Source organism: Medicago sativa, chromosome 4, assembly GCF_051527215.1.
Source record: "Medicago sativa cultivar Bolivia chromosome 4, Bolivia_mono, whole genome shotgun sequence".
Taxonomy (NCBI): domain Eukaryota; kingdom Viridiplantae; phylum Streptophyta; class Magnoliopsida; order Fabales; family Fabaceae; genus Medicago; species Medicago sativa.
The window spans coordinates 9,352,696-9,366,167 of NC_140752.1; the positions used below are offsets into that span (position 1 = coordinate 9,352,696).

Sequence of the window (13,472 nt, forward strand, 5' to 3'; positions counted from 1 at the left end):
CTCGTATTTCTCACTAAGCCACTGCAGAATGATTGCCAGCACGCAAATATTAGTGTTATAAAAGAACTATAAGGTTCTCTTGATTTTGATATAAAAATGCTAATTAGTTGAAATGTGTTGACATCACTATATCACTATATAAGAAAAGGAATTCCAACAACGTCAAAACCTAACAAGTAACAACCATAACACTCACACAAATCAGCGGTCAATATGGCAGAAAATTGATAAACCATAAACAAGTATGACAGAAAATAATATAAAAATCATAGATTGCACATACAAGATTTACGAGACGAGGTTAGGTCAATTTGAGTAGCTCCACTATCAACCCAAAAATTCGGAATCGAATAACCCTTGATATCTAATTGAAGTGTCCCGACACTTCAAAACCTAACAATCATAGGCACAGTTATACAGAAGTATAATTAATATTAATTTATACTTATAGTTAATCAAATTTGGACAAGACTAAAACCAGAAATGTGTAAATAACCATAACACTCACAGTTCACACTAAATTAGCAGTGAGTATTCATGCATATATATTTCAATAAATTTTTTTTTAGGGAATATATTTCAATAAACTCGTAAACCTTAAACAACTATGATAGAAAATAACGTAAAAATCAGAGATGCATATACAAGAATTACAAGGTTAGGTCAATTTGATTACCTCCGCTGAATAACCCTTTGATAACGTTGATAAGAGAAACCCTCGTCAATATTTATACACTTAAACTTTCGCACTATTTATAAAGAGACCCAGTTGTTTTACGGTTATTTAAGAATCATACTGCAATTTTTTTGTTACAAAGAGAATAGGAGAGACTTCGGGGAGATTTCGGACTGACTTTTTTGTTATTCTAATTAGGGTTAAATATGTTTTTGGTCCCTATAAATATACCAACTTTCCGTTTTAGTCCCTCTAAAATTTTCCTTCAACTTTTAGTCCCTATAAAATTGTCAATCACTACTTTTGGTCCCTATTTTTAAGTTAATTTTTGTATTTTGTAATGAAATTGTGCAGAAATCTGTAGAATATTGTAAAAACATTTTCCAAAAAAAATTAGAATTTTTGAACAAAACACAAATTAAATATGAATTTTTAACCATAAATAATATAAAAATTCATATTAAATTCATGTTTTATTAAAAAATTCTATTTTTTTTTGGAGAGATTCTTATAATATTATGAATTTTTCTACAAAATTTTATTAAAAAAATATGAATTCTACATATGAGTTTAATTTAAAGGAGGGACCAAAAGTGAAGACGGAAAAAATTTTAGGGACTAAAAGTTGAAGAAATTTTTTAGAGGGACTAAAACGAAAAGTCAACATATTTAAAGGGACCAAAAACATATTTAACCCTTCTAATTATAACCTTAAACAAATTTTCCTATAATAATGTTATATTGTTGGTGTTAAACTTTGTTTTATTTGTTTTACTATTGTTGTCACTAAAAAATATAAACATGGTTTGTTGAGTTTGTTACATTTGAAAGTCACAAATATTTATCTATACTATATATAAAGAAAACTATCCCTTTCAGTTCTTTTGGGCTGCATTTTTCTTCTAAAAAAATGACAAATAGATAAGAATAAATTTAAATATTAAAAAAGATGTAACAAACAGGATATGAATATATATGTCTGATTTTTTTTCCTAATTATACCTTTAAACAATTTTTTCTACAATAAAGATTGTTGTAGGTGTCATTAAAAAAAATTAATTTTTTTTGTATTATATTGTTGGTGTCATTGAAATAGATAATCATGGTTAGTTTGGTTTAGTTTGTTATAACTTGAAAGCAACAAACATTTATATTTTTAGTTTTTCCTTCAATTTTTTTTTTTTATATTTTTAGTTGTAATCAAAATCAAAATAGGAATTTAGATAATATTCCTTCAAAAAAAAAGGAATTTATATAATATATATTTTTACATTTTTGGTGTCATTAAAATATATAATGATGGTTAATTTGATTTGTTATAATTTGAAAGCAAAAAACATTTATATTTTTACTTTTAATGAAAATCAAAATTTCATAAAAAAACAACGTTCATAATTTTCAAACCTTAGCGCAATAAAATATCTGTTGTTGGTATATTTATATCTTAATCACTCTTTCATCCACCCATTACCGATTCTTCCACTACCTTTTGCCAAACAAAACACGTGCTTACTCTCTAAAGACCAATCACGCCGCCCTCCCTTCATGTTCCGTTCAGATGTAGATGGTGGTGGTTGGCGATGCGACGATGGTGGTGGGTATGCCATCCGCATCGCATTTCATCCCTGTTCTCTCGATGTTGGTTCGTCGGTCGTGCAGGTTTTCGACGCGGTTTCTTTTAGTCCGTCGGTAGCGCCGACGATTTGGGTTCACTCGAATCGTGCCGTCGTGACTGAGTTCGAGGTTCTGTAATACTGTTTCGTTAGCCGGCTGTCTGCATTCAGAACTCTGTTTCAGAGGGATCGAATTCAGATGTTGCTGGGTTGGTTTTCTTGCCGTCGGGAACTCGTCGTTGTGTTGATGCACCGCCTGTTGATTTCTGATTCTTCCAGATCTGTTGAGGTCTGTAGTTTCCTGGTTTGGTTCGTCGACAGACACAACGATACTGTTTTGGGTGGTTGTATTCGTTATGGAATCCGGTTCGGTCCATAGTGATTGAATTTGGACTGTTAGGCCAGAAATGGCTATGAATTTATTGTGGATTATCACATCATATGGTTGGTGAGGTGGATTCGTTGATTACCGTGTTGGCGGTCGAATCCGCTCGCCACTCTCAAGAATTTTGGTCTGATGCTAAGTCGACTCGAAAGAGGTTAGTTCGGACTATTTTGGACACGAAAGAGTTGGTAATGCTTGCTGCTGATGGTGCAGGAAGTTGATGGCACGTGAGTCCTTTCTGTGTTGACAGTCGGTTCATTTGCCAACTTAATAGACCCGGATGATGCTCACAAACATTGTTTGTTAGTTTGACTAGGGTTGAATCGAGTGTATGTTCTTAACATGTTTGTAATGCCCGTTTGGGTTGGCTTGCACATCTTTATTTTTTTATTTTACTGGGTTTGGTCTATGTCCCCCCAGTTTTTCTGTACTTTTTCCTTTTTTTAATAATATATATGAGCATGTGACACAAGATTAGAGTATAGTTGAGAAATCACATATTCTTTTTCTTGATGTTACTTTGCTCTGGCCTTATCTAAAAAAAAAAAAATATCTTAATTTTAAAATATTTATTTAATTGATCTCAATCTCTCAAAATTTTAAATTATTTACAAAAAGTCTCCAGCTCATTATGTTTTTTATTTGTGGTGTTTATGTGATCTTGTAAATATACTTTCTACTCAATCACACAAACGAGGAAAAACTTCAAATTTTATTTTCACTACCAAACAACTAAACAAAATAATTCACTTTCATTTTCATTTTTTTTTTTACTTTCTTTCCTTTGATGTTCTCCTCTTATGTCTTCTTCAAACAAGTAGGAAGTAGATAGAGGGCGTAGATGTTAGATTCAAGTGTGTAACAGGTCAGGTTGATTTGGGTTCTGAAGCAAAAAAAAAAAAATTAAACATAGTTATATTTTAAGGAAAATTAAACATGGTTTAATAATCCCAAGAATATGGGAAAGGAAATAAAAAATGGAAAGAATTCTAAAGGTATAACTGCAGGAATAGTATACTTCGCAAGTGAAGTGTTGCGGATTCGATGAGAAAACACACCAATAACAAACTTGATGTGTGGAGCAAGGGATAATTAAGCAACCAAAATCAAAGTGTATGGAACAATTAACACAAGCCAAAAGTAGAAAACAACAGCGAGAAAAAAGGAAGAGAGAACACAAAGAATCTGTTTACCCAGTTCGGTCCAAATTGACCTAGTCTGGGGGAGAGAGCAGCCCTCCGTTCCACTATATGATGAGTAACGTTACAAAAGAGATTTCAATGGGTTACAAGAATAAGTCTCCCGCCTAATTCTACCCAAATCCCAGCCTCTTCCCGTAACCAAGAGACTCAATCCTAATAGTGTTTCCCAAGGTGAATCAACCCACAAACCCTAGTTTTGTTGCCAAGAGACAAACTCTATACAAACCCTAGTTTTGTTGTTGCCTTTCTAAACCCTTGTTTCAGCCCCTCTATCTCTCTCAAAATAGTCTGATACAAGGCCTATATTTATAGTAAAAGAAACTCCCATAAAATTGTAACAAATCTGGCCCAAAAATACGTTTCTGAAAAAAACAGCACGCGAAATCGGCCACCGATTTTTCCCAATCGGCCACCGATTTTTCCCGAACAGAAAGCCTCCCAAAAGGCAGCCAAAATCGGCCACCGATTTTCCAAATCGGCCACCGATTTGTACTTTCAGCAAACATCAATTTTGGCCTCCAAACTCCAATTTTGAGTCACTTTCACAACAATCTCCACCTTGACTCCAAATTAGTGATGATGCCCATTTAACATCAACACCTTGCTGCTCTTTCCCTTGCTTCCCACTACACCAAGTAGCTCCACAAGTTTACACCTTAATCTCTTCAATCATCGGAATGCCTTCCGCCCCTTTGAAGATCCTTGTGTCCAAACTACTCAAGGAATTTTAGGTAGTTCCACAAGTACACACCTTAACCTCTTCAGCCATCGGAATGTCTTCCGCCTTCTCGAAGATCCTTGTATCCAAACTACACTAGGAATTTCAGGTAGTTCTACAAGACTACACCATACCTCTTCAATACGAGACATCTCCCGCTTCCTTGAAGATCTACTTGTTCCCAATCACCCTTGGCTTTTAGAGTAATCCACAAGTATACACCTCAACCCTTTCAGCCCTTGGAATGTCTTCCGTCTTCTCGAAAGGTCCTTGCAGTCCAACTACACTAGGAGTTTTAGGTAGTTCCACAAGCATTCACCATACCTCTTCAATACGAGACATCTCCCGCTTCCTTGAAGATCACCTTGCATCCAATCACCCTTGGACTTTTAGGGTAATTCCACAAGTCCTGCTATACATTCTTCAACCTCCGGAATGCCTTCCGTCTTCATGAAGAAATCCCTTGCTCACCACTAGAGCATAGCACCCAAGGTCCTCCATAGTCGTACCACTCCCGGTGTGTTCAACTCCACCTAAAGCTGAGCTTCCAACCTCTCAACTAGCAAATGAGTACATCCCACTATGTCTTCCTTGAACCTCCACCTCAACCGGTAGATCATGAGTATTCTTACCACCGCCTCTCCAGGCTGATGTTGAGTGTTTAACGTCTCTCCAGACGACCACCGCTCCACTAGGCATCAATCCCAAGGTGACCAACATCACCTTCATCCTCCAAAGAACACCACACCATCAGAGCACGCGCATCCTCAAGACGCACCTTAATGTTCTCAAAATCACCAATGATTTTGTTGAACTCCACAAGTAGCTCCATGACGGCCTTTAACTTTACCATCCTGAATAAGTAAAGTTGTTGCTTTAGGAATTGCCGACGAGTCAAAGACTTTGTCATATACAAATATTCGAACTTTGACCACATCGATGCCGCGATTGCTTCCTTTGCTGCTTCTCTCAGAACTTTATCCCGGAGGCACAAGACAATGGCACTCCTGGCCTTGTCCACCATCTCGGTCTTCTCCGCTCGTGACATGGTGACCGGTAACGAACCTTCACCCTTCAAAGCTTTCTCACACTTTTGCTGTATTAACACCGCTTCCATCTTTACCTTCCATAACCCAAAATCGTTATCTCCGGTAAACTTCTCAATATCCCACTTCAAACCCATGGTACTTGATTATCCTTTGACCCTTGCCCCACGGTGGGCGCCAATTGTTGCGGATTCGATGAGAAAACACACCAATAACAAACTTGATGTGTGGAGCAAGGGATAATTAAGCAACCAAAATCAAAGTGTATGGAACAATTAACACAAGCCAAAAGTAGAAAACAACAGCGAGAAAAAAGGAAGAGAGAACACAAAGAATCTGTTTACCCAGTTCGGTCCAAATTGACCTAGTCTGGGGGAGAGAGCAGCCCTCCGTTCCACTATATGATGAGTAACGTTACAAAAGAGATTTCAATGGGTTACAAGAATAAGTCTCCCGCCTAATTCTACCCAAATCCCAGCCTCTTCCCGTAACCAAGAGACTCAATCCTAATAGTGTTTCCCAAGGTGAATCAACCCACAAACCCTAGTTTTGTTGCCAAGAGACAAACTCTATACAAACCCTAGTTTTGTTGTTGCCTTTCTAAACCCTTGTTTCAGCCCCTCTATCTCTCTCAAAATAGTCTGATACAAGGCCTATATTTATAGTAAAAGAAACTCCCATAAAATTGTAACAAATCTGGCCCAAAAATACGTTTCTGAAAAAAACAGCACGCGAAATCGGCCACCGATTTTTCCCGAACAGAAAGCCTCCCAAAAGGCAGCCAAAATCGGCCACCGATTTTCCAAATCGGCCACCGATTTGTACTTTCAGCAAACATCAATTTTGGCCTCCAAACTCCAATTTTGAGTCACTTTCACAACATGAAGAACAAAGAGGCGGTTGATATTTGTATGGAGAGTAACAAATCCTAGAGAACAAGGAGGCAGTTGATTTGATATATACTTTTAGGTTGTAATCCAAAGGGCAATTTAGTATAGTACTAGACTCTTGACCTGCGTTATCGCGCGGTTCTAATATTATCATACTTTACAACCTATATTGAATTCGTTATTATCATATGAAATCAACGCAACTAATATTCATAAAATGTTTGAGAGAAAGAAAAGAAAAATGGTTGAATATAATTGTGTGAGTTCAATATAGCAATGTAAAGGTTAATCATTTCAGGAATTAATTAAAGTATATTTTAAAATATTACTTTATAAACCATGTTTGAGGTCACATTTATATCTTCACATTTCTCATCAATAATTCAACGAAAGGTATGGTAGAGAAAGGATGAAGACGATAGTGGTAAGGGTCGGTGATTGAGGCGGTGACTAGCGTGGATGGAGGGTACAATGGGTAAAGAGACGCAAGAGAGGGGGAAGGGTGATGATCGTGAAAGAGAGAAAGAGAAAGTGTGTCAGAGAAGAGAGACGGGGATAGTGGGCGATGGCCGCGAGAGAGAGAGAGAGAGAGAGAGAGAGAGAGAGAGAGAGAGAGAGAGAGAGAGAGAGAGAGAGAGAGAGAGAGAGAGAGAGAGAGAGAGAGAGAGAGAGAGAGGGGGGGGGGGAGGAGGAGGAGGGGGTTGGGGGAGATTAAAATGAAAAGAAAAAGAAAAAATGTATAAATATGATGGTGTTGTATTTTTACATTTTAAATATTGATTGTGTAAAGTTAATATGATGGTGTTGTATTTTTACATTTTACACAAATCATTTAAAAGAAAAAATGTAAAAATATGACAATTAAAAATGAACGGAAGGGAACGGAGGTAATATTTAAAAGGGAAATGTTAACTTGTGCTCTTGGAGCATAAGTTAAGAAGACAAATATAGAAGGTTTTTCTTGGAACTTGTGCATTCAATGTCTTAAAAGTTGCAAAAGTTATACTTCCAATATAAAATTTATTTTTAATATCCATTTTAAGCTTCTTAACTTGTGCCCTAAGGGCACAAGTTAACATGACCCTATTTAAAAAAGAGTAATAAATGCATCTAAAAATTAAGGACAAAGGGAGTAGTAAATATGTCTCAAAATCATGTATTCAAATTCTTCAAAATAAAAAAAAAAAAAAAAGCTTTTTTCAATATTGAATTTCCACTTTTAAATTTTCTAACATGTGTCGTTATGATAAAAGTTAGCAACCCTCTCAGTATAACCTCCAAAATTATGTTTATATCACATAGTTCCAATATTATATCACATTCAACCCTTACTTATACTTTTTATGGACATTTCGATTTGACAACAATATTTACTTAATCAGAATATCATTATTAATTATCCCTTCACATGACTTACTTTCACATGTCGTAATTATACAATGTGTATTATTGCATGACTTACTTTGACCATACTTTTTAACTAATATATAAATACAAATATTAGCATGTAAGATATTGTTTGATTTGTCTCGATATATATATATATATATATATATATATATATATTCAAAATATCAAATTTTTATAATTTTTTACTTTAGATAATTAAATATATTAACAGTCAAAATTGTGCATTGACATGTGTTATGTGGTTGACTGGAACATATATTTTGAACGGAGGAGGTATAAACATAATTTTGAGATATTAAACTATTGGTGAAAAGTTTTGAGCTATTTCTATACATGTACTTTTCCAACAAAAACTACTTCTCTTCAATCAAAGGAATTCACTCATGGACGTCTCTTACAATGCATGTAATTTAAATACTTAATATAAATGAGTCCTATATATCTTTCATAAATAAAAAAATTAAAACATAATGATCAAAGCCTAGATTCATATTTCATATATCAAACTATAGTATAAAGGAATGCTTAATTCCCTAAAAATATATTAAAAAGACAACATAAATTCAAATTGTTGATCTTCAAACATGCATCACGACAATAATTGTTTAGAAGCATAACATACACTTTGCCAAGCCTTCTATATGAATCTCTTTAAAGATCCTTTTGGTTGCAAACCAAAACCCTTTGCATCTGATCTCTTCATAATCCTCAGCCTCTTGCATGATTCAATAAACATCCTGTTTTTTTTAACATCACAAATTTAATTAAAGTTAAAATTAATTACTACTATATAGTTTTGATTTACTCCCTCCACTTTAAATCTATAGTAGTTTTATAAATCTATAAATTTTGTAAAATAATTATAGATATTTGTAAAATAATTATTAATAATAATAATTAAGGTATTTAATTTGGTACAATCATATATAACTTATATAAAATTTTCAATCTATATATAAAAACCTTAAAACACCAAAATTTTAGAACGAATGGAGACTTTATTTTTATTTATTTATTTACCAAAATTTATTTATTTTTTAATTAATCTTCTTTTAGAAAAAGTTCCTATATTTCATGGACATGTCATTATAGGAAATGCAAGCTTTTCCCCCCTCTTTATTTTGATGTTTCCATCTAACACAATAATGGCTTTGCCTTTTCCATGGTAGGCCATGACATTTGATTATTTCTCCTTCCTAATTGATGGGTTCAACATATTATAAAGAGGGGGTTCACGCATGTCGGTTACTTAGGGTCCAATGTGTGTGTACATAAAATTTTGTATTCCAAAAAAGAATTTGATTTTCACTTTCCTACATAAATTTTTATAGAAGTAGCTCTCTTTTTTTGTTAGCACAATTTAGTTATATCGATGTAACTAGTCAAGTAAACGAAATTTCCTTAACACATAATGTTTTCAACCATATGCACGAAATCAAAGTTAGTACTGTACTGGATAGGTGACTTAGCTCACAAGTATTTATGGTTTACTTGACTCGTATCTTACACGATTACTCAATTAGTCTTGAAAGGATCCCAAAAAATATGTATGTAAATAGCATCCACTTTAATGGTAAAATTGGTGACCAATTTTATATTTTTTTATCTCTAATTTTGGCTATAATTTAAACATTTTTTTAGTAATGATAGAAGGATATATTTTTCTCTATATGTAATAATAGAAAGCATTATGTAAATTTAATATTAGTAAAATAGAATGAGCTAAGAAATGGGCCAGAAGGACTTACTCCCAAGGGACATCTCCAACCAGCATCCAGTCACCATCTTTGTCCTCATAAATGGGAACGTGTTCACAATTGTCTGCATCCTTCAACGCTTCCTCTGTCAACAAATTTTAATTAGTGAACAAAAGTATTAATTTAAGGGCCATGCTAAAGACACATATTAGGGTTTTCACAAAGAACAAATATATATTGAAAAAAAAAATTTAATTTTTCAAGAAATAAATTGATAGAATTTACGGTACATAGTTTCTATTTTTTTTTTGTCAAGTAGTTTAGTGGTTGAAGCTCACACATTTTAAATATGGAGAAATAAGATGTTCGGGGTTCGAACGCCGACCCCTGCATATATTATGCATTGTCCCTAGCAACTGAGTTAAGCTCACAGAGACTCATAGTTTCTACTTTTAATATACTAACATGTGCCCTAAGAGCACATTTTAACATTTTCCTTAGTTTAATTTCAAACACTAGTAGTCCTATATTATTATTTCTTTTTGCCCTTCTGTGGGGTTTGGTTCCATCTTCCTTTTTTCTTTTGAATAAAGTTTCTTCTTTTCATTCAACCGATTATAATCAAGTTTATTAAGGGTATAATCAAGTGTTATGATTAATTAAATTTTATGTAGCATAAATCTTGTGCTTAATTATATGTCATTAAGAGGTAGTGATGAACTTTATACGTACACTAGCAGCACGCCACCATCAAATAATGAGGAGAATGTCTAATTATTGTTATACATTCTACTTGGTCTCCCACTTTACCCTTTTTCTAGGACCTTTATAAAAATTAAAGATTCTTCATGATCCTTATGTTGCACTATAATATCTACCTGGGATCAATACCTTAACTAACATATATAAAGCATCATATCCTGTTTTTGAGGTTTGTCGAGTTTATATAAGAAATTAATTAATTCATATGTTTCATTTTATTTGTTCGTTTAGAATATCAAAGAAATGGACTTGCTTAAAAGGTTCGGATTCTTACTTACTGCTTTTAATAAAATAAATAAATTTTATAATACTGAAAAAAGAGGAATATATGTAATATTTTATTAAAATTTATTAAAAATGGCAAGGGGCTCCATTAAAACCCGTTTTTAAAAATTCATATTAGATGCACTTTAGTATTTACTTTTTTCTATCAATACTTTTATTTATTGGATCTCAATTTATTTAACTATTTCACTAACTACTTTAGTATTAAGGGTGTATTTTAGTCTCTAAATTTTATTTTTTATCATAAATATTAGCACACTAAACAAATTTCTCTAAAAAATTATGCATAATCTTAAAAGATGTAGCATGAGAGACGAAGAGATTAACTAGCTAGCCACTATACTGCCAGTTAAACCTATATATGGTGCACATGTTTATTTTGGAAAGTCAAGATTGAAGGTCATTGAAGTTATATTGAGTCACATATTATGTTCTTGGACTTTTATATGTGCACCATATAGGTTATATTGAGTCACATATTGAGTTAGTTTTTATGACGAGATCCAAACTCAATTAACATGGTATAGGTTAGTTAAAGATTGCAATGACAGAATTGGATTCAGTGACCTAAGTGTGAGGGTGGATATTGTAATGTGTCTCACATTGATTGGGTTTCTAGATTATTAGATGTATAAATGTGCTTCGACGACATTCTCATTCTTTGTGATAGTTTTTGGAATTAGATACAAACTCGTTAAATCGAAGCTAATATTGATCATTAAAGATCAACAAATAAACTTCTATATGAACAAAAAGTTATCTATGTTGAAAAAGTTGAAAGAAACTATATATGCAAATACAATACAAACTAGCAAAGTTTAAAAAGTAAAAATTATGCGACCATGAATTTGAACGCACAAGCACAATCAATATTTTTGATGTATTCACGAAATAATCGCAACTATAATGATGGTTGTTTGAATTTAATTGTAATACAACTTGACTTCGATTTAAAACCTTGCATCTATACTAGAATTTATAGTATACAGTTTGAAGGAGTTTTAAGAAAGAGATTTTGGGTTTAATTCCGAAAGCTAATATAACTACTAAATTCACTAACATTTGCCTATATATCTCTTCAACAAGAAAAATTCCCTATACATAAAAAAACACAATTTGATGTTATATATATTTTGCTTGATAATATATCTTGTGCCCTAAATATTTGCATGCATATCATTTATTTACAAGAAAAAAGATCGTGCCATATATAATAAGACTAAGATGAAATACAAGAAAAAAGAATGAAAATGTAACTCACCAATTCCACAACAACCAAAGAGCTTCTCCAAAGCCAAAGCTAACTCCAAGTATCCCTTATGCAAATCAAGATCAATCTTACGCAAGTAAGGAGCTCCATCCATGCTAACCTTCATGTACATTTTTGAACCTTCATTCATGTTCTTCTTCCGGTACGAACACACCGGAGGCCATCCCACAACTTGATTCTTCTTCTCGATTTTCTCGTCACCGGAACCTCCATTTTCTTCCCCACCACCGTCAATCTCGGAGAACATCCTCTTCTTCTCATTCTTTTGTGGCTCACCACATGGCAAACCCAACCTTAGCTCGGTTATTTCAAGTCCAAAACCTTCTCTTGCCATTTTAACTTTTATTTTTTGCCAATAGTTTTTTTTTTCTTCTTCTTAGGGTTGGAATATTTGATGAAGGATCAATGAATATTTTTTTCTCAAGATGTAAGAAAATAAGGGCTTGGTTATGTTATATATATATATATATATATATATATATATATATATATATATATAAACATTAAACATACACACAAAGTGAATGGAAAAAGACTTAGTGGGAGCAAAGACAGGTCAAGTAAGAGGAAAATTGTCGGTCACATGAGAAACAATTGTGGGACAAAAGTTGTCTCCTCCCAAAACCCCCAACAGAAGCCAGCACCATAATAAGTTGGATATGGGACATATCGAACGATTTATGCTTCCTTGTGATTTTTTAAGATTTGATCTTGGCCGTTTGATTAGATGACTTGTGGAACATGCCATGTGATTTGCTTGATTGAGGGGTCTCTTTGCAATAAAATATAGTACCAAAGTAGAGGGTTAGTTACATGAAGAAAGTGCTTGATTATGTAAATTGATATACAATCTCATGTATAACTATTTTGCTTTTGAAAAGAAATGTGGTTTTTTTTCTAGGTTGCCCCATTGAAGAATTGTTCGTAATTTACCCATCATTAAAAATTAGCCACATGTAGTTCACTACTATATATATAACATCTACATTCCATGAAAACTTTAATGACTATATTTAAAATATATAACTGGTTTTGGGACCTATATATATATATATATATATATATATATATATATATATATATATATATATATATATATATATATATATATATATATATATATATATATATATAAAATAAACTCTTTAAAGAATTGTTAATTAGCAATGAAAATTAGCCTCATATAGTTACTACTATATCAATATATAAAAAATAAACTCTTTAAAGAATTGTTAATTAGCAATGAAAATTAGCCTCATATAGTTACTACTATATCAAATATCTATTTTCCATGATGACTTTATTGACCTATATAAAATATAAATTTATAATATAACATGATGCTTATAATATGAATTTCTATACCCAAATATAATTTTTTGCAATATATCCTTTGTAATACTTTGACAATATAAGGGGTTGAAGTATCCTGGTACTCTCTTTAATTGTTATGCTCATATTTATTTTTAGTCTAACTTTCATGCACAGTGAAGAGTTTTACCCGGTCAAACTCATCAC

The 13,472-nt window shown here is 32.8% G+C and overlaps 1 protein-coding gene across 1 annotated transcript; it reads right to left on the reverse strand.

The window, feature by feature from the left end:
* Positions 1 to 8,411: 8,411 nt before the first annotated feature.
* LOC146926101 (auxin-induced protein IAA6) lies at positions 8,412 to 12,399 on the reverse strand. The gene is made up of 3 exons (XM_085758494.1): positions 11,946 to 12,399; positions 9,689 to 9,782; positions 8,412 to 8,677 (listed from the first exon to the last, which is right to left on the reverse strand). Exons 1-3 carry the CDS (start codon positions 12,286 to 12,288, stop codon positions 8,578 to 8,580), a joined length of 537 nt encoding a protein of 178 aa, XP_085614620.1. The 5' UTR covers positions 12,289 to 12,399; the 3' UTR covers positions 8,412 to 8,577.
* Between the last annotated feature and the right edge of the window lie 1,073 nt (positions 12,400 to 13,472).

What these genes read in the sequence shown, in the direction of transcription:
- LOC146926101 (XM_085758494.1), bottom strand. Translation starts at nt 12,288, where the DNA reads ATGGCAAGAGAAGGTTTTGGACTTGAAATAACCGAGCTAAGGTTGGGT. An exon ending in CTTTGGTTGTTGTGGAATTG is followed by an intron (nt 9,783 to 11,945) that starts GTGAGTTACATT and finishes ATTTGTTGACAG; the next exon opens with AGGAAGCGTTGAAGGATGCA. An exon ending in GTTGGAGATGTCCCTTGGGA is followed by an intron (nt 8,678 to 9,688) that starts GTAAGTCCTTCT and finishes TAAAAAAAACAG; the next exon opens with GATGTTTATTGAATCATGCA.